General features: G+C 45.0%; 1 protein-coding gene across 1 annotated transcript in view; it reads right to left on the bottom strand.

Moving 5' to 3' along the window:
- Positions 1-22,178, bottom strand: part of CFAP99 (cilia and flagella associated protein 99) — a 123,823-nt gene that overhangs the window by 93,162 nt on the left and 8,483 nt on the right. The window contains exons 2-5 of the mRNA XM_084845050.1: positions 21,060-21,187; positions 13,244-13,388; positions 9,805-9,899; positions 8-120 (exon numbers count right to left, since the gene is read on the bottom strand). Coding sequence (XP_084701176.1) covers positions 8-120; positions 9,805-9,899; positions 13,244-13,388; positions 21,060-21,170 — 464 coding nt within the window. The 5' untranslated portion in view covers positions 21,171-21,187. The remainder of the gene's footprint in view (positions 1-7; positions 121-9,804; positions 9,900-13,243; positions 13,389-21,059; positions 21,188-22,178) is intronic.

Below are 22,178 nucleotides of genomic sequence, written 5' to 3'. Positions count from 1 at the left end.
CACTTACCTTTGCAGTGGTTCAATCCAGTTATCATTTACATAAACAGAATCATATATCTGGCTCCATTCATCTTTTATCCAAGTGCGTAAATTTATGACATTAAAGAAGAACCTAAGGAACTAAAAAGAATGTACTCATTAATGGAAGGAACTAAACCCAGGGAAAACTCAGTAGTTACTTTAAACAGTAGATCACATTTCGTATATATATAACTGAATTTAATTCAAAATCATTCCTATGTCTATTTGAATTTTGTTGAGATTACTGGATATATGCAGGGTGCTTACCTGTAACTGTAGTTCTTCGAGTGGTCATCTGTGCATTCACACATATGGGGCCTGTGTGGAGCCTCATTCGGGAACATTCTATAGCTGAGGAAAACATTTTTAGTGGAAACCCTCCGCCACCGTCCACTGCGCATGTCCCAGTGGGTTCCTGCCCATTCCCTGAGTTCCTTGAGACTGACTACACCAGAAATGTATCCACCTCAACTGCTTTCAGCAAGGGAGTGTCACTACCAGACTTATATAAGGCTGTGATGCGGTCAAAGGCGTCGACTTTCATCTCACGTTATAAGCTGGATGCTCAGACGAAAGAGGATTGTAGCTTTGGTTACTGAGGGAAATATCTCACCCCGGCATCAACAACAATAGTGACATTGACACCGAAGTGGGGACAGTGGGTGGGTTGTGTGAATGTACAGATGACAATTTGAGGAACTACAGTTACAGGGAAGCAACCTGCATTTCTTCTTCATGGTCTCTGTGCATCACACATATGGGCGATTAACAAGCTGACTTACCAGAGGTGGGTAGGAGCACTATTAGAAGATCGATGACAGGACTGCACAACCAAAGCTACAGTCTTCTCTCACCTGAACATCCAGCTTATAATGTGAGATGGAAGTCGATGCCTTTGACAACATTGCAGCCCTACGTAAGTCCGGTAGTGAAACTCCCTTCCCAAAAGTTGTCGAGATGGATACACTTCTCGTGGAATGATCCCTAATGGGGCTGTCCAGTTTCAGTCCTGCAAGCTCATAAGCTAATTTTATAGTATGTACAATCCAAGACGCAAGCCTTTGAGATGCTACTTGCAAACCCTTCTTGCAACGGCTCTGGCAACAATGGGGCCCTCAGTACCAACATCAAAACCAATGGAGCACTTGGTATGGGAGAATCCAGCAATGGAGTCAGTGCTGGAATCGAAGTTTGGCACGTTTCTCGCACAGTTTTAGGAGCAGAAACTGTCAAGGGCTCCTTGGAGGCCTCTCTTAGTCTAATCCAGTAGCCAAGTCCAGACACAGACAAAGGGATTCTTTTCAAAGATTTATTCCTCTTCTACAACTTAACAACTCTACTGTTAGCAACTAGATATGAGCAGCAGAGTACCTATGCCCTAAGTTGGAACAGTTGGCCCCTGTTGAAAGGGAATCACTGGCAGACCCTGAACTTAAGGGCTAGGGAGAGTCCCTCCCCTTTTCCCTTGGATCCTCTGTGCGCAACCGTTGTTTGCGTGCCAACCGGGCACTATGCCTCCTTTCTGCGCCCTTCATTTGGCGCCGCTCTCTGCGTCGGTGTCGCGCGTCCAGCAAGTCTGCTTCCCATGCTCTGTCACTCCCAGGACTGCTATCTAAGCTAGGAATGCCGGTGGGAGGAATCTCTGTCAGCTGTTGGCCCTGGGAAAGATGAGCGCGCTCCTCTCCCAGGAGCGACTCCCCTTCCTCAGAATCAGAACTACTCTGGGATTCTATGGGCTCAATGTCCACCCTGACATCATCCTCGCTCCCATGAGGCCCCCCCTCATGCTCCTCCCCTGGGGCCCCGGGTTTGTGGGGGTACAGCTGGTGGAAGCGCCTCAGCAGCAACGGAGCATGCACATTTTCCACGGGTTCCCAGGATCGCTCATCAGGCCTGTACCCCTTCCAGTCCACTAGATATTGCAAGCGGCCGCAAGAAAGGCGGGAGTCCAGAATCTCCGCGGCCTCAAACTCCTCCTCCCCCTCCACCAGCACTGGCGGCGGGGGGGAGCCGACTGCGCGATGAGAGTCACCAGAAACCAGGGGGGACAGCAAGGACCGATGAAAAACAGGATGGATCTTCATGGAGGGGGGGAGAGCCAGGCGAAAAGCAACAGGGTTAATCTGGGTCGTAATCTGGAAAGGCCCCGTGCGGCGAAGCGCGAGCTTCCTTGCGGGCGAGTGAGAGGGGAGGTATTGGCTGGACAACCAAACCCAGTCCCCCGGTTGCAGAGACAGACCCGGCTGGCGCCGCCGGTCTGCAGAGGCCTTGTAGGCTGCCTTGGCTTACTCGACGGAGTCCCATAAGAGGTGGTGTACCTAGGGATGTACGAACGTTCCGCCACGGATCTCGGGCAGGCCGAATGCCAGCGCATTCGGCCCCCTGAAATCGGTGGCGGAACAGGCACCCCCCCGGGACGGGACTTACCTGGGGCGGATCTTCCTGGTGGTGGCGGCTCCGGCGGCGGCTGGTCTGCCGACCGGCCGCAGCCACCGCCATTTCCAAGTTTAAAAAAAAAACAAAAAAACGTGATAGGCTACGTAAAGATTTACGTAGCCTATCACGGCTAAATTTTAAAAAACACCGTGATAGGCTGCGTAAATGTTTACGTAGCCTATCATGGCTGATTAAAAAAAAAAACATTTGCGTTCCTTATTTTGGCACGTCTTAGTCTACGTAAACATTTACATAGACTACGGCAAAAATAAGGGGAACACAAATAGCATAGGGTCTACGCTATTTGCGTTCCCCTTATTTTCGCCGTAGTCTACGTAAATGTTTACATAGACTAAGACGTGCCAAAATAAGGAACACAAATGGCGGTGCCCATGGGCGCCGCCATTTGCGTACACACATTGTTGTTGTTTTTTAATCAGCCGTGATAGGCTACGTAAACATTTACGTAGCCTATCACAGCTGACTGCAGGGACACAAACGGCGGCGGCTACGGCCGCCGCCATTTGTGTCCCTGCTAGCCAGCGGCCGGATGTCCGGCCACTGGCGGAGCCAGCTGGCGGCTCCGCAGAATCCCTGCGGAGCGGAGCCAGCCGGCCAAGATTCCGGGGGGGGGGAGGGACGGAGCGCCTCCCCACCCCGGCCAGAATTTCGGGGGAAGGGATGGAGCGCCTCCCCCCCAGCATCAGCATAATCCGCGAACAGGTAAGTGACTTTCATACATCCCTAGGTGTACTGCTCGCAATTCCTCTAAAAAGTCATGGGCCGCTGGTACCGAAGAGGGAGCTAGGGTGGACGGGAAAGCCTTGGGTGGTAACCAGAATTGGCAAAAAATGGAGTTTGGCGGATGGAAGCATGGCAGGCATTGTTATAAGCAAATTCTGCGAGAGGCAGCAAGGAAAAACAGTCATCCTGCTGGTAATTGACGTAACAGCGCAAATATTGCTCCAGAGTCACACTGGTGCGCTCGGTCTGGCCGTCCGTCTGTGGATGGTGGGCGGAGGAAAGATGGAGCGTCACATGGAGCAACGCAAGTAGCCCCCTCCAGAAATGGGCAGTGAATTGGGCCCCCCATCCGAAATGAGACCCTCGGGCCATCCGTGGAGGCAGAAAACATGCGCCAAAAACAGCTCTGCCGTCTCCCTGGCTGTGGGCAACCCAGAGCAGGGGATGAAATGGGCCATCTTAGAAAACAAATCCACCACCACCAGAATGGTGGTCTTACCGTGTGAGTGAGGCAAGTCAGTGATGAAGTCAAGGGAGAGCAGTTTCCAAAGTCCTGGGGGTGAAGCAAGCCTGTGGGCTTGCCTGAGGGGGCCTTTGCCCGCTGGCAGGTTGGGCAGGAGGCAACATAGGACTTGACGTCCCGACACACACGCGGACACCAAAAATCCCTTGTCACTCCATGCAGGGTCTTGGCGACGCCAAAATGCCCAGCTATGGGGGAGTCGTGGCACTGACGGAGGACCTTCTCGCGGAGGGGTCTAGAAGGCACATAGACCCGGCCGGAATGGTAAAGCAGGCCACCTTGCAAAGAGAAGGGGGTAGAGTGGGGGGGGCAGAGGCTAGCCCCAATTCCTCCACCTTTGTGTGAATAAAAGCATCCTGAGCCTGTGCAGAGAGAAGGAGCTCCTATCAAGAACGAGGCACCGCAGCTGCCGCCAGGCCTTGGGGGGGAAGAATCAGGAGGGGGGATTTTCCTCACTCCCTGGCTGGAGGTCAGCCTTATGAGAAAGGGCATCCGCTTGTAGGTTGTCGGAGGCTTTCACATGGCAAATCTTAAGGTGGAACCGAGAAAAAAAAAGCGACCACCTAATCTGCCACTGGTTTAAGGCATGGGCTGTCTGAAGATGTTCAAGGTTGCGATGGTCGGTTCTAACTTCGACTGGATGCTGCGCCCCTCCAGGAGATGATGCCAGGTCCCAAAGCAGACTTGATGGCCAACAGTTCCTTCTCCCAAATGGTATAATTCCTCTCAGACATGGTCAGCTTCCTGGAGTGGTAGGCGCAGGGTTACAGCCTGCCGTCCTCCCGATCTGGCTGAAAGAGCACCGCCCCCACCGCAAAGTCAGAGGCATCAGTCTGCACTACAAAAGACTTCCTCAGGTCGGGATGTAACAGGATCGGCTCAGAACTGAAAAGCTTCTTAAGTTCCTCGAAAGCCTGTTGGGCAGATGCTGTCAAATGAAAAGGAGATTTCTTGCCCTTAAGGAGGTCCGTGAGAGGAGAAGTCAGCCGAGCAAAACTGGGCAGGAACTTTCTGTAAAAATTATCAAAACCCAGCCGTCAGGCGAAATAATGTAGCCAAGGAAGTCCAAAGAGGTTAGGTCAAACGCACATTTCTCCAGCTTGGCATAAAGATGGTTCTCGCAGAGGCGCTGGAGGATGGCGGAGACATGACACTGATGGGCATGGGGGTCCTCAGAAAATATAAGTAAATCATCGAGATATACAATGAGGAAAGTGTCCAAATAGTCCCGGAAGATGGCATTCATAAAACGCGAAAAAGCGGGGGGGCGCAGGTGAGCCCAAAAGGCATTACTAGGTATTCATACGCTCCGTACCGGGTCCCGAAAGAGGTCTTCCGCTCATCCCCCTCCCGGATGCGAATGAGATTGTATGCGCTACGCAGATCCAACTTTGTGAAAATCTTGGCTCGCCCCAGGCGCTCCAGCATCTCAGGTATGAGGGGGAGGGGGTACTTGTCAGGGATGGAGACAGAATTTAGATTTCTGAAATCATGCACCGGGCAGAGCTCTCCAGATCTCTTGGCCACAAAGAAGGTAGGAGTGTAGGTGGGGGAGGAAGATGGGCGAATGAAGCTGCGTTTGAGATTCTTGTCCAAAAACTCCCACAGAGCTCTAAGTTCCGGCTCCGACATCGAATACAGCCGGCCAGCGGGGATGGTCATCCCCGGAATGAGGTTAATGGCACAGTCAAAAGGGCGGTGGGGGGGAAACCGGTCAGCCTCCTTCTTGTCAAACTCATCCCGAAAAGCTGCATACTTCTCTGGGAGGATCACGGTAGCTGAAGGACTGCCAGAAGCAGACAAGGAGGGGGAGGAAAGGGTTAAGGCCTGGGCTGGGACTGGCGCCTCCTCCGGGAGGCAATGTTCCCGGCAGTAGGGAGACGCAAACTTGCTGAAGCCCCCAAGAAATCTGAGGGTTGTGCTTAGAGAGCCAGGAAGCACCCAGCACGATTGGGTATAAGGGAACCTTGGCTAAGTGAAACTGAATCTGCTCAACATGGGACTGGGCGCGCAGAGTGAGTGGAACTGTAATACGGGTCACCGCGCCCAAAGAGAGAGGACGCCCATCAATGGTCTCCACTGCCAAGGGGGCAGGAAGGGGCAGGGTAGGAATCTTGTGGAAGAGGGCGAAGGTCTCATGCATGAAACTCGTCGTAGCCCCCGAGTCCACTAAAGCTAGGGCCTCCACCCCACCCCACTGGGAGGAGCGGAGGTGAACATGCAACAGCAGATGGGAGCGTGGGGTTGGGGAAGGCACCCACCTGGTGGGGAACTGACCCCCACACTGGAGGCCCCCAACAAGCTTGGGGGGCAGTCTAGTCAGGCCTGGGGATGAGGAGGAGGAGGAGGGGGAAGGAGAGCAGGAGGAGGCAGCGGAGCTGTGAATTTAACTCGGCAGATCTTGGCGAAATGCCCCAGCTTTCCACATTGAAAACATCGGCGCTCAGCTCACCTGCACTCAAGTTCCTCTGGCGGCAGTGAGGCTCGGGTAGCTCCCAGCTGCATCGGGGTCTCCTCCACCCCCAGCACTGGAGTGGGGGCTGGGGGAGGGGGCAGGAAACGTGGGGGAATGGGAGGAGGGAAATCCCGGCTCCTGGCGCCCCGCCGGGTCTGCCGGCGCCCCTCCAGCCGACTATCTATCTGAAGGCAGGTCTGGATGAGGCCCTCCAAAGTGGGTGGGCTGGGCGTGCGCGCCAACTCATCTAAGATCTCATCGTTGAAACCATCCAAAAACTGAGCCACTAGCGCGGCATCATTCCACTGTAAATCCTGCATTAGCAAGCGAAAGGTTGTAGCGTAGCTTGAAACTGAGTATTTGCCCTGCCGGAGGCGGCAAATCTCCCGAGAAGCCATCTGCGTGTGCAAGGGGTGACTGAAAAAATGGGCCATCGCTGTCATGAAACCTTGATAGTCCCCGAGCAGGGGGTCATTAGCGAGCAGAAGCCGCGAAGCCCATCTAGCTGCCATGCCTGACAGTAGGTTAATGATGAAACCCACACGAACCTGTTCTGTCTGGAAATCCTCAGGCCTAAGACACATGTACTGCTCCAACTGGGCCCTGAAAATCTGAAAAAGTCCTTTCTCACCAGAAAACTTATCTGGCAAAGCCACCGGGCACTTGCGGCGGGGGGGAATCGGGGGTGGAGGGGGTTGAACCGCAGCCTGTAGATTCTGCATGGCAGCCGTCAGTTGAGCCATCTGATCACGGAGCATCTGGTTCTCTTGCACTAGAGCTTGCGCCGCCGGGTCCCCAGCACCCTCCATAAGGCAATAGGAGAAGAGGGGGGGGGGGAAGAGGAACGGGGACCAAGCTGTTAAGGGCTCCTTGGAGGGCTCTCTCAGTCTAATCCAGTAGCCAAGTCCAGACACAGACAAAGGGATTCTTTTCAAAGATTTATTCCTCTTCTACAACTTAACAACTCTACTGTTAGCAACTAGATATGAGCAGCAGAGTACCTATGCCCTAAGTTGGAACAGTTGGTCCCTGTTGAAAGGGAATCACTGGCAGACCCTGAACTTAAGGGCTAGGGAGAGTCCCTCCCCTTTTCCCTTGGATCCTCTGGGCGCAAATGTTGTTTGCGCGCCAACTGGGCACTACACCTCCTTTCCGCGCCCTCCATTTGGCGCCGCTCTGCGTCGGCGTCGCGCGTCCAGCAAGTCTGCTTCCTGCGCTCTGTCACTCCCAGGACTGCTATCTAAGCTAGGAATGCTGGTGGGAGGAATCTCTGTCAGCTGTTGGCCCTGAGAAAGATGAGCGTGCTCCTCTTCCAGAAGCGACTTCTCTTCCTCAGAATCAGAACTACTCTGGGATTCTATGGGCTCAGTGTCCACTCTTTTCCTTATCCTTCTTCCTCTTTTTCTTAGGGACTTCAGTTGAAGACTTTGGAGTCCTAGGAGCTTTTGTGTTTTTGGAGTGCTTCTTAGCTGTAGAAACAGTCAGGAATCTGCCCGGAGTGGGCGGATCAGGTTGGTCTATGGTTAGGGCCAGAGACTTAGTACATTGGGGAGAAGGGGACTGCACTTTTTCCACCATCGCTTCAGGCTGTGAGGCAGAAGCCTTTGAATGAGTGGAATCCACAGCTTCTAAAGCCTTTTTCCACAATACCACTTTTAATGGTCTGATCAATGGCGCTTTGTCTGTTTTGTGAAATTCATACAGTGGTAGCAGGTCTTCACAACATGTGATTCCCCCAAGCAAAACAAAGTGAATGTCCATCAAGTGGGGGATAACTTGCTGCTGCACTGAATGCATTTACAAAAAGGGGCCTTAACGGCCTTATGTCATCTCCTGGCAATCAAAGATCGCAAAAATACAGACAAACTAATTTAAAAAAAAAAGGAAAGAAAGGAAGGAAGGAAGGAAGGAAGGAAGAAAGAAAGAAAGACAAAAAAGGGAAGAAACTCCTTAACTACCTCAGCCTAAAATCTAAAAGAGCGAGAAGTCTTAACAAGGCATCCTTTCAACAAGGTGGTCGAAACAGAACTGAGGGAACAGGCGGGGAACCTGCTGGGACATGTGCAGTGGATGGCGGGGCAGGATTCCCACCAAAAATGTTTTTCTTAGCTATAGAATGTTCCTAAACGAGGCTCCGCACAGGTGCAGAGCCCACATGTGTCATGCACGGAGACCACAAAGAAGAACTTGCATATATGGTTGGATCCAGAGTTGAAACTCCACTCACAGACTCTACACTTACAGGACACTCCCTCCAGAGGTAGTGGAGGGGAGGTAATTTTTCTGACTCTTCCTTCCCACTGCAGCCTCCTGAAAATCTGCTCCAGAGGCTTGGGGATCCTGTTTAAGAGAGTGAGTTGTGGTGTCGGACGCTGCAGGAAGAAATTGATGGGAATTGCCTCTCATCCTCCTCCTTCCACCAAGAGCCTCCACTGGATATCAGCTCTTTCCTTTCACAGAAACAGCCTTTCTGTTTAAAGAAGGGCAACTCTGGATCCAACCCAAAATGTAGTGTGGCATTAATCCAGTGGTGGATGATGATGATGATATTGATGTCTGGGGACTGACAATGGAATATTTTTGTTACTGATGCTTCCGGATGCGTCAGTGTATTTTTTCAGTCTGTGGGCCATAATATTTGAAGACACTGACATCAGAATTTTGTTCCTTTTTAGAATTTATAAAATTGCTTTTCTGATTCTCCAAGAAACTATGGCTATGTCCAAAACATAAAACCTGTACAACTAACGAAAATATTTCCCAAAATAATTATAATTCTATCTGACACAATCAGATGATATGAGGGAAATAGTTTTATTCTTTTCTATCAGAACAAACCCAGCAAATAGGTCTTAGGAGATGCCTGTTTATTGTCTAACTCCTTAGGTGGTTGTCATATGGGTTTCTACAGGATCTTTTCTATGTCATTATTAAACATCCATATTAAGCTATCAGAAGATATCATTCATGGCTTGTAAATTGTCATCCATATGCTGCTTTATCATCTCTATATATTCTGTAACAAAGCTTCAAGAAGAGGCAGACTTTGTCTTGAACCAGTATTTGGAGGTGGTGATTGAGTGGCCCCCAGCCCAGGAGAGACCTCTTCAGAAGAGGATTGGAATTCCGCAGAAAACCTATTTGCATAGATGACATGGGGCAACCTGAGCAGCTTCCAAGCAGCAAGAGCGCAAGCCATAGGACTGTGCCCTAAGTAATCCTCTCTTTTTTTGCCATTTCACCATCATTCCCCATAACAAGTTTCCATGTTTCCCAGAAACAGTTCCATAAATGTAGTTAAATGTATAACCTGCATTTTGTTGTTTTTTCTGCAATAGACTTACACAGCTACTACCTGGAAAAGGTTTTGTAGCACATAAATGCTAACATTTATACATAAGTTGTGTTCCCCTGGTTACAACAGTGTTGTACACATATTTCTTCTTCTAACCATGTCACTTTTTTAGATGGCTCAGTGTCTAGTCCGCTGCTAACACTTGATAAATGTTGAATAGCATCGTTTTTAACAGTCATACACAATTTAAGATATCCTCTAATACACATATTAGATTACAACATTGTTAATTTGCTTTTAATTTTGCAGAATCACTATTGTTTTAATTACCTTACATATCTTAGCAACATCCATTGACTTGACTATTCTGCTGAACTGCTGAAGTCCAAGTTCTTCCAGTTGAAAAGTGGCCAAATAACAAACAACTATCGGAAGATAAATATATTATTATACAAGCCACAGTGATTTGAGTGAATTATCAATTACATTTTGTGTTTCTATTCTAAACTTTAGAAAAACGTCACCCTATAATTGATATTTATTACGTATTTATGTAATAAATCCAATTAGATAAAATAAGTATCTATATTAATAACTATAGTCACACCATTACCTTCACTTTACTATAAGGCTTTCTAAACATCAAGATTTCCACTAGCTGAGAATCAAAGATAGAAAAATACAAACTCCAGTTATCTGAAATATACCAGCAACAGGCATTTGAAAGCTTTGCTAACAGTAAGATCCACGGATGCAAAACTGACATACTTTATTGGATTAACAATGTGGCACATATAGATATTTGAAGGCCTGGGGAAAAAAAACTGGAAGTCAGGGAAAAAACTTTGTTTTCCCTTTTTTTCAAAGGACCATTTTTGTTTTTTCCTGACAAATTGAAAAAAATTGAACAGCTTTGGATTATGAAATATTCTCTTTTAGAATTTAAGAGAAGTTGTTTATATATTGTTGCCCAGTCTTTATTCCCCCAAAATGATTTCTAAAAACAATGTAATAAAGAAGATTTTTATAGAAAGAATACAGATGTAAAATACCTGGGAACAATGAAGCCATGGCAGAAAATGTTTTCTTAATCCTCTCTGTAAGATTCCCAGCATAGTTATTTCTTCAGTTCTTTATTAAAATTATTGATCTAATGTATATAATATCAGTATAATGTACGGATAGACATTTAGGGAGTAGAGTCACCACATCATAATATGTAAGAAAATGTGCATTCCTGACAGTTTGAATTTATTTCTACAGAGTCCAGTGTTTCTGAGCTTGTTCTGGTTAGATGCTTTAGCAGTCATTGATGTAGGTCTAATCTAAAACTCACATGTGAAAAAAACACTGTAAGTTACCCTCCACTGTCACCAGATGCAATGGAACAGCATGTGGGTTATTATCCCACCTGTATTTCTTTCTTTTTTTAAATTAACTTTGAGGTTTGGGTCTACAGAACTCACTGCCACAGTTTTTAATACAGTTCTCAATTAGACCTCACCACTAGGGAATGCTGCCTCAGCTATAAAACCTTTTAACTGCTGCCACTAGAATAAACCCTCTTTACTTTAAAGAAACTCAGTAGCCTGGTTCCTATGGCATAGGCATGGGGCTGAAACCACCACTGGAGATAACCTTTCAAAATGAACAAAAAAATAAGATGTTCATTAACGGAAATTATTTACAAAACTTAATAAATGTCACTATTCAAATAATAGGTTGTGATTACTTAAAGGTTCTTAAATATGGTTGCTTACCATTCCTAAACTCAGACTTCCCAGCTAAATAAAATCTCAATAGCTTTTCCTTCAGCTCAGATTTCCCTAAGCTCCACCCAACAAACAGGAACAGGTTTAGGAACTTCCCTACGCTTCCTTACAAACAGGAACGGGTGCTGTACACCAGCCTTCCTCTGCTTCCAGTTCTTCCTGCTTCTTCTGGCTTCTAGGATGATTCAGATGTTTCAGGGACTACTTGCTGCAGTTCTCTTTGGTCAGACATAAAACAGGAACATAAAATACGTTATGTATAACTTGGTCTGCTCATAAAATTATAATTTGGTATATTAAATTTTAAAGTATAGTTTATTCAGACCGTAATTACAAATTTACTGAATTTGCTTTAAAAGTTTTAAAATATAAGAATAATTTTATGAGCAAACCAAGTTATATATAATCTAACTTCAGGAACATAAAGGCTGCTTTATGTTCCTAAAGCAGTGCCCTCCAGATGTTTTGACTACAATGCTCAGCATTCTTGATCATTGGCAATGCTTCCTGAGGCGAATAGGCCAAAAATATCTGGAGAGTATCAGGTTGGGGATGGCTGTCCTAAGGCAACAAAGTGACTTTAGATCTATAAAGAGCGCTAAAAAAAATAAGTATTCCTTATTTTTCCATTTTCCCAAAATTTCCATCCCCCCCCCCCCCTGAAAAAAACTGCTTTTTTCCATGGCTTCAAAACTTCCAGAAACTTTACATATCTAGGCACAAATGTTAAGGCCCATCTGTAAATTCAACATTTCACCATGTTAAGGAGTAAACTGGGGCGGGGGGATCATTCTAAACTTTATGAAATTTAAAAGGTTTGATCAATCTTTCTGAAATGTCCAGGTGCCAGAAAGAACTGTTCATTTTACATACCCTGAACATTTCAGAAAGATTGGTGAAACTGAGGGAGGGCGGGCAGTTTAAAGACAAAAAAGTAAAAAAAAACACCCTCCATCTCTCAAAAGTGACTTCCACAAATGTACTGGCAATCTTTTTTAGTCATGATTTCTGAAAAGACTAAACGGTTCTCACCTAAAACATTGTGACTTTCTATTCTTGTATTGTCAGTGGAAAGCCATTTTCCTCCCAAGTTCCATTTCATTTAGTTTTTAAAATAAACTTCTTCTTTTTTACATGTACTGATAATCAATGGAATCTCTTTCAATTTTCTTCCCCCATGACAGCTGAAATTTTGGGATGGGGGTAGGAACTGTCATATACCACATATTATTAGTGGCTGAGAAGGAGAAAGAGAAGGTAACACTGGTGGGCTGGAGCTGGGTGAATCTGCTGGGAAAGACAGGCTGCTGGGGAGCCCCCGCTCCTGCAATTCTCTTGGGAAACCAGCACATGAGGAGGACTCTCCTCATGCACCGGCTTCCCAAAAGATTCACCTCCATGGGCCCATCACAAGGAACTTCATAGGAGCTGGGAGGACCCCTTGAGTTCTACTAAAGTGAGGAAGGTACAGTGGTTGGGGCAACAATTAAAGCCTTGAGTTCTGAGGAGCGATAAAAGGGGGAGAAGACCACTTCAATTGCCTCCAGGAAAGACAGGCAGAAATTCAACTGGGAAATTTGGTAGTCCCATCTCTGTATGAGATATTTGGGATTAGTCAGGTGAACATCTGCCTGCTGTGATAGGAGCCAGAAAGACTCCCTGAGTTCTACTGAAGGGAGTAACATACAGTGGTTAGACAACAACTTTTGAGTCCTACAGAATGATTCAGTTGCATGCCAGTTTCCCAGCAGATTCAGCCCCCACCCCTCCACCAAATACCTCTTTAGCAGAAGGGGTGGGGTGGGCCCTGATTCTGCTGGGAAGAGGTGGACTATCCTCGCATGCATTTCACTGCTATTCGATTCTATTATACTAGCTAAACATTCTGTAATTCTGTCTGTACAGCAATAAGTCTATTCGTAATATTCAGAAAATAATAAATGCCATAGACAACTTTTCTATATCGCTATAGTCTAATTATATAATTAAACACCTACCGACATAGAGATTACGCTCAGACAACAGGCAATGTTTTCCATCTCGGATATAAAATGCATTGACCACCACATCTAATAACGGTTTATGTTCTATACAGCCAGACAAAATTGCCATCAAAAAGGTTTCATCTATTACCTTAGAAGCCTGTGGAGATAAAAAAGATTTAAATTTAAGGGGCAAAGTCCAATGAATTCAACAAGTACTTCCATCTTGTATCAAATGATAACATGGAGGGATCAGTTAACAGTGCCCAGGAAGAAACTGACTCAAAATGCGCATGATAATTTATATTGCATAATCCTCAGAATGCAATGGCAGACTCCCTAGGAAGATCATCTGCATAATAAAAATATATATAAGAACATGGTATGCAAAGTAGATTATGTACAGTACTCTGGTTTTCAGTGAAACATGTTATAATTGTAGAGTGACCTGAACTGTACATGTTCATCTTATGTATCAAGCTGAGGAACCTTTTTTAGTACAAGAGCTGAATTCCAATCTTGGAAATGTCTCAGGGGCCACATTCCAATGTGGGCTGGGACAAAGTCGAAGTGAGCATGGCCCAAATGAGATTCTTACCCATTTTAAGCTTTCTCAGAAACAAGCAGGCCAGACCTCTGCATCTGTACTCAGAAGTAAGACTGTATCACTCAGAATCCAGGAGCAGGGCCTGGGGAAGAAGCTCATGGGCCAGATGGGGAACCCCCACTGGGGAACCCCCACTGCCAGGAGGTTCCCTATACCTGCTATATGTATTTTTAAACGCCTCATAAAATATATCTAGGCATTGTACAGTAAAATATAAAACATGACATAATAAAATACAATGAAGTCATAACCAAAGGAATAGCAAAATATGAAACCAACAGACATACCAGCACAGCATGAAATACAATATGGATGCAAAAAGTAAAACCACCATTAGGTACAAAAGTTAAAAACTACATCACAAGGACTAAAAAGTGGAACGCTAACAATTGTAAAATATCTTAAACTCCTGGGAGAACAGAAAAGACACAGCCTGGTGTTGAAAAGAGTAGCGTGGGTGGCAGGCAAGCCTCCCTTGGGAGAACATTCCAGAGCCAGGGCATTTGTCATTGAAAAACCCTCTCATCGCCACCCTGAGCCTCAGAATGACAGGGCAACTTGAAGAAGGGCTTCCATAAGGCATGGGTAGGTACAGATGGGAGATGCTCCATCAGGTAACAAGGTCCCAAGTCGTGTATAACTTTATAGGTCAAAACCAGCACTTTGAGTTGAGCCCAGAAACAAACTGGAAGCCAGTGCAGACAAGAGAGGGCCAGTGTAATACCTAGTTCCAGTTTTGCACTAGCTGAAGTTTTTGGACAGTCTTCAAGGCTGTCCTACATACAACACATTACTATGAGCCAAATGGGAGGTTACCAGGACATGGATCACGCAGCTAGCCTCTCCACTTCCAGAGAGGGTTGTAGCTGGGATACCAACCAAAGCTGATAAAAGGTGCTATGTGTCAGAGGCCACATGAGCCTCTAATGATACTGATGGATCCAAGAGACCCCCAAGCCCTGTACCTGGCCTTCCAGGAGGAGGGCAAGCCGTTCAGAACAAGTTGAATCCACCTTATCCAATCTGAAGAGAAACCAACTAACAGTGCCTCCTCTTTGCCTGGATTGTGCTTCAGATTGGTAGCCCTCATGCACTCTGTTACCGTAGCCAGGCACAGTCCCGCAACACCACAGACTCACTTGGGTCCAAAGAAGAGAACTACAGATGCAAGTTATCTGCATACTGATGGCAAAACATTCCAACCCCCACAATGGCCTCACTCAGAGGTTTCATGAAGATATTAAACAGCATGGGAGTTAAGACAGAACCTTGCAAGACCCTGAATTGACAATGCTATGGAGTGTAGCAGAAATCTGCCAACACTACATTCTGACAATGTCTTTCCAGGGTACAGCAGAACCTCTGCAAAGCAGTTCTGCCCACACCCAATGCAGACAGCTGCTCCAGAGGGATACCATACTCAGTGGTATCAAAAGAAGCCAAGAGATCAAGAAGAATCAACAGGTTTGCACTCCCCCTGTCTCTGTCCTGATAGAGGTAATCCCACAGGGCAACCAGGGCTGTTCCAGTGCCATAACCAGGCCTGAATACCAAATGGAATAGAAACAGAACATCAGTCTCATCCAAGACAGCCAGAATCTAGTCAGTCACCATATAACCTAACTGATATTTCCAAGATCAGATCACCTCTATATTATGAATAAACTAGTGGGACTTCTAACAAGATGTTGCAGTATATCCTCACCTCCTAGCGGGAGTTATTCTCTTCAGGGTTTCAACCACCCAGTCATTCCCCTCTGGCAGGGCATTCCACTCCCACCCCCACCCCTGAAGATTCTGTAACCACTCTTCTACATGGAAGAATTTGAGAAAAATACATTTTTGATTTAGAAAATCCATTCTCACCATCACTCCAAGTGTGATAGCGATATACTGATGATGTATTCCTTATATGGTGGGGACAGGAAGAGTGCTTAATTATTTTTCTGAATGGGTGAATTCAAAAGATATTAAAATTGAGTTCGAGATGCAACATGATTATAATAGTATGAATTTTTGGATGTTTTAGTTATAAAGGAAGGAGACAACTTTATCACTACTTTATACAGGACACCAACAGAGAGGAATACCTATCTAAGATTTGATAGCTCACATCCACACCACACCAGATACAATTTACCTTTTGGGGAATTCTTAAGGCTTAAATGTAACTGCTCAAATTTAAGGGATTTTAATAAAGAGGCTGCAATACTATAGGATTCTCTTTTGAATAGAGGGTATCCTAATGCTATAATTACATCAGCTAAATCCAAAACTTTAAGAAGAGACAGGGACATTTTATTTTAGAAAGCTCCTAAGAGTGCTCAGATTAGACTCACTTGCAGCCTAACTTTTCATCATGTAAGTTCCTGCAACATAGCATACACAAATACTGGTGTTTGCTACAGAATATACCAGGGTGTAAAAGAAATTTATTTTATTTCTTAAATGTCTTAATCGCCCATCTGGCCAGTCACCCAGCCACTCTGGGCAATGTACAACAGTACTATTTAAAACATTAAAATTACACATTAAAACATTGTTTAAAAATACCCTAACCCACCCCAAATGCCTGCCTGAACAACCAAGTTTTCAATGCGTGGCGGAAGCTCATTAAAGAGGGGGCATGGCGGAGTTCCCTAGGGAGGGAGTTCCACAGAGTGGGGGCCACCACAGAGAAGGCCCTCTCCCTCGTCCTCACCAGCCTAGCTGTCCTGGCTGATGAGACAGAGAGAAGGCCATCCGAGGCTGACCTTGTTGAGTGACCTGTCTGGTGTTGCTGGAGGCACTCTTTGAGACAGGTTGGGCCGGAACCGTATAGGGTTTTAAAGGTCAAAACCAACACCTTGAATTTGGCCCGAAAAACAACTGGTAAGCTTTTAATGTCGTATAAAAGGACCAAGAACTTCAAAGATTGGATGGTCCATTCAGATACAAGTATTCAGTCCACATTTCGACAATCTACAATATTTGAAGCAATGGCTTCACATGGACATCATCCATGTGGGCATTGCATTTACTGTAAACATACACATAAGATGCATTCATTTCATAATCTGTTTGATCATAAGGTATATCAATTAAAACATTTCACCACCTGTAGCAGTACCAATGTTGTATATGCAGTTAAATGACCCTATGATAGGATCTATATTGGGCAGACTATCAGGCCCTTAAAAAGACATATAGGAGTCTTTTTGTAATTGCAGATTTGTAATTGCAGATTTGGTGCTCCCTTGGTGGGACACTTTGTAGAGTTCCAACACACCATTCATGATTTGTCCTTTTGGGCTGTAGAGAAGGTGTTGTTGTTCAGTCGTTCAGTTGTGTCCGACTCTTCGTGACCCCATGGACCATAGCATGCCAGGCCTTCCTGTCCTGCGCTCTCTCCTGGAGCAAGTTCATATTCATTGCATCGGTGATGCTATCTAGCCATCTCATCCTCTGCCGTCCCCTTCTCCTTTTGCCTTCAGTCTTTCCCAGCATCAGGGTCTTTTCCAGAGAGTTTTCTCTTCGCATTAGGTAGCCAAAATATTTGAGCTTCAGCTTCAGTATCTGTCCTTCCAATGAGCACTCAGGGTTGATTTCCTTTAGGATTAATACATTCCATGGGGTTTTCTTGGCAAGAATACTGGAGTGGGTTGCCATTTCCTTCTCCAGTGGACCACATTTTGTCAGAACTCTCTGCCATGACCTGTCCGTCTTGGGTGGCCCTGCACGGCATAGCTTATGGCTTCACTGAGTTACGCAAGCCCCTTTGCCACAACAAAGCAGTGATCCATGAAGGGGGTAGAGAAGGTACAGCACCAGAAATTACTGTTAAAGAGATAAGTGCATTGGATTCTTGCCCTACAAACTTTACCCCCACAGGCCTTAATGAGGAATTAGATTTTCTTCCTTTGCTGTAATTTTATATGTATGATTTTGTTTACGTTTCATTCATTTATTCCATAATTATATGAGATTTGGAATCCTTCAGGCCATCAAAAGGTTAAGGAGCACAAAGAGAAAAAAAAAGGGAAAAAAAGAAAAAAGAGGGGTAAATCCCTTTCTTTTTCCGCTCCTGTAAGGTTTTTATATGGGGCTCCAAAACGAATTTAGCACTAGGAACGTGTTAGCATCCCCCAGACCAGAAGGCTCAAGGTGACCTTGTAATGGAAAATGAAATCAGGGAGGCCTCCAAATGAGAAAGTGTGGTGACTTCAATTACCCCCACATTGACTGGATAAATGCATGTTCCAGTCACGACAAAGAGGTTAAATTTCTTGATACCCTGAACAACTGTGCCCTAGAAGAGTTGGTCATGGAACTGACCAGATGGGAGACAACCTTGGATTTAATCCTAAATGGTGTTGCCTAGGACCTAGTATGAGATGTAAATGTTGTTGAACCAACTAGAAACAGTGACCACAGAGGTATAAATTTAATACATTTTTAAGAGGAAAATTGCCAAGAAGTCCAGCAAAGTCACATTGACTTCAAAAGAGGAAACTTCTCTAAAATGAGGGAACAGGAGAAAAGGAAGATGAAAGGGGGAGTCAAGAGGGTTAAATCCCTTCAAAATTCTTGGCGGTTACTGAAAACCACAATGACAGAAGCTCAGCTAAAATGTATACCACAGGTTAGGAAAGGTAGTACCAAGTCCAAGAGGTCACCAGCATGGTTAACGAATAGTATCAGGAAACCTATTACAGAAAAGAGGGCTTCCTTCAAAAAATGGAAGCCTTGCCCAAATTAGGAAAACAAAACCACAAACTTGCACAAAGGAAATGAAAGCAGATAATAAGAGATGTAAAAAAGCATTTTGAGGAGCGTATCGCTAACAAGATCAAGGCCAACAATAAAGAATTCTTTAAATATATCAGAAGCAGGAAACCAGCTAGGGAGGCAGTTGGACTGTTGGATGACAATAGAGTTAACCGAGTACTAAAGGAAGATACTGTCTTCACTGCAAAAGATATAGGACAGATATCTGTGCCTGAATTAATGTTTTCAGGAAGGGAGTCTGAGGACCTGAGGCAAATAGCGGTGACAAAAGATAAATTTCTCACCCTTATTGATAAATGTAAAGTAAATAAATCACCAGGCCCAGATGGTATCCATCCTAGAGCTCTGAGGAGAGCAATCCTATGGCCGTCTAGACAGTGTCTAGACGGCCATAGGATTTTTCAGATTTTGGGATCCGAGCTCTGAGCCAGGGCTCTGAGCTTGGTTCCCAGAAACCGCGCTCCCACTGCCTCATAGGCAGCATGGTTCTTCCCCGTCTCCATGCTCGTAACTGCAGCGCAGAGAGGATGAAAAGCGGGTGTCCCCAGGAGCAGGGAGGGGAGGAGACTGCGGAAGCATTGTTACAACGCTTCCTATGCACCATGCTGGGGAACATGGGCAGGAGGATGCTATTGCACTCATGTCCTGCTTGTGGGTTTCCAGTCAACAGCTGCTCAGCCACCGTGTGGGCAGAATGCTGGACCCTTGGTCTGATCCAGCATGGTTCTTTTTATGTTCTTATATTCAGTCTGTTGTCACTTCAGCTTTGAGATTGTTAAAGTCAGAAATGGTTACTATTATCTCATTTTATCATACTACTTTAACATGTTGTAAGGTTTCGATCTATTGTACTTCAGAATTTTAACATTCAGGATCTTTTAGGTCTATGAATACCTCTTTAGTTTTATTAGATTATCCTTAATTACTATATTTGCATACAGTTTCTTCCTTTAGCAGTTTCTGCCTGCCTGTGATCATGTGATTGTATAGGAAATTAGTCTGCAAGTGGTATAAAAGATTTCAATATGGAGGTCTTTTAGAACAGGAGCCACAGCATTTGTGGATATTATTGCAAAAGGTATGTTTTTTATATATGAAAGCTGTTTATTTATATTTATGTATACATGAATAATTTAGTAGAGCTACACATTTCCCTGGGTAGCTTCTTTCTATGAAGGGAAAGTTGTTGGTTTCACAGGGATTAAAACCTCACATGTCCTAGGGAATAAACACCTTTGGGGCGTGAGGACTTGGAAGAAGGAAGGAAGTTGACGGAAGGGTGCAGAGGAACATGACAGAAGGGTAGTGGAAGGAAGAGAAATAATAAATTTTAACATATGTTCTGAGAGCAGCGGGTCAATCCGCATCTCATTCTCAGTGACACATGTGACTAGGGTTCCACGTTCAGGCTTTGTCATGGGAAAGTCAATGTCTCATTAAAGAGATACTAGCTTCCTTGCAAAATTTCTTAGTGTCCATCCAGGCATTGCAACAAAGGTCGTTCTGACCTGAAATGACAAGGTGGGGACTTTAGAATAATAGATTCCACTACCACCACCAAGTAAAGCAAAAGTTTTGTGAAATTTCATGAGAAAAGCAGGGAATATAAGTAGAAATGTACAATTTACAGTGGTGGGGCAGGAGCAATCTTCACCTGCTCCCCTCACACGCATGTGGACAACATGTACACATGCATGCACATACACACAGGTGATGAAAGAAGCATAGTAGTTGGACGGAAACCTTCCTTTGTCCTTTTTCTTCACCCATGCTAAAATTCATTGACACAAGAATCTTACCAATCCCTCCCCTCCACTTCTCTTCTCTCTTCAGAACACCCACTGCTCTCTCCCCCTTACCTTTCCATTGTGTAGGGTGGCAGGGAGAAAGATAAGGACGGCTGGCAGCCATTCTAAAATAGGTCCCATATTTCAGTGCTCAGCAAGTGATGTACCTCTCTATCACTTGTTTATGTCAGTCTTTGTTCTAGTCCAAAAATAAATTTCCTTCTTCTAAAGTACAGAATTTACTGTGACTTCCTTAAAGAAAACTATCTATTTAAATGGAAAAACCCACCAGTAATTAATACACTTCTCTTGAAGCTTAGCAATAACAAATTTAAATGTGTTTCAGAGGGCCAATCTGACAATATCTGGATTGGTGTTCTATTTATTGTTTCAGGTTATTTCCCACCATCATTATTTAACAGAACTTTGGTACAGTTTGCTTGCTCCTACTTTTCCCTAACCTATCCACTTAAAGCATTCTGATGTCTAGCGACATGAAAAGTAACATTCATTCTAAAAGAAGATAACCCAATTGCTTCTGTACAAGAGAACACTGCAATCACATAACAAAATGTGTTTTGTGTAACTTTTCATGTAAGAAAAATAAGGTTATTCAGAATAGTAACTTAAAATGTGGAAATGGTACACGATAAAGAGGCATCTCACATACCTGTAATACCTTAGCCGATTCTTCCAAAAAATGCCCAACACTCTCATTTTCAGGATTGAATTGGTTAAGCTGTTGGACTACTATTTCAATGTGTTTCAACTGGCCAGCCATCTTCACTCTGCAGAAGCCTGTAAATCATTAAATGTTTATATTGTTTTCATTTATAGTTTAAATATATAATCTTAACAGATGTACTTTTTTGCTTGAACGGGCCAACACAATTATTAACAGACTAACACAACTACAGCTCTCTGAAGGAGCAGCTCCGCAGTTTGGGGGCTCCTGCATCCATCTTTGTCACTGGAGGCCCAGGTGGCCTCAGTGGCCTGGAACGTCCATTACCAACTTTGGTTGGTATGCCAACTACACCCATTCCTGGATAGGGATAGCACTGGTAACCTCATGATTAGACTGCAATGCACTCTATGCAGGGCTACCTTTGTGCGTGGTTCAGAAGCTGCAGTTAGTGCAGAATGCAGCAACTAAGGTGCTCACTGGGACACCTAGCTATGTTCACATAACACCTGTGTTAAAAGAAGTTTACTGGCTGCCTATTAGCTACCGAGCCACATACAAGGTTAAGTTATCATGTAGAGCCCTAAACAACTTGGGGCCAGAATTCCTAGCCAACCGCCTTCCGTTATATATAACCAAGCGACATTTAAGATCATCAGAGGAGGTCTTGCTGGTCATTCCAAATTGAAAGGAATGTCAACATGAAGAACCCCGATGGCGGGCTTTGCCTGTAGTGGCACGCACCCACTGGAAAACCCTTCCCTATGCAGTTCATGACATCTTTCAAATGCCTCCTAGAAACGCACCTTTTCACCCAGGCTTTCCCTGAGCTGTAACTGCTGCTGCATTTTACTTCAGTTTTACATGCTACTTTTAAACTTTTATATTATGTTTTATCATGTTATATTTTATGGTTTTCATTGTTGTGAACTGCCCAGGGAGCCTCGGCTGTTCAGCAGTATAGAAATGTAATAAATAAAATAAATAATAAATACACAGATAAGAGCTTTTTTGCTTGAACAGACTAACACAACTTCTTTTATAGTCGTAGCTGGAGCCATCAGACCTCTCGGAGTCTGTCCACTCATCCATGTTCCTTTGCAA

The sequence above is a fragment of the Heloderma suspectum genome, chromosome 3, assembly GCF_057233095.1.
Source record: "Heloderma suspectum isolate Gila_16-S chromosome 3, 16-S_ref, whole genome shotgun sequence".
In the NCBI taxonomy this organism is placed as follows: domain Eukaryota; kingdom Metazoa; phylum Chordata; class Lepidosauria; order Squamata; family Helodermatidae; genus Heloderma; species Heloderma suspectum.
Note: the sequence above shows the minus strand (reverse complement) of the source record. Positions and strands in the feature narration are given on the sequence as shown.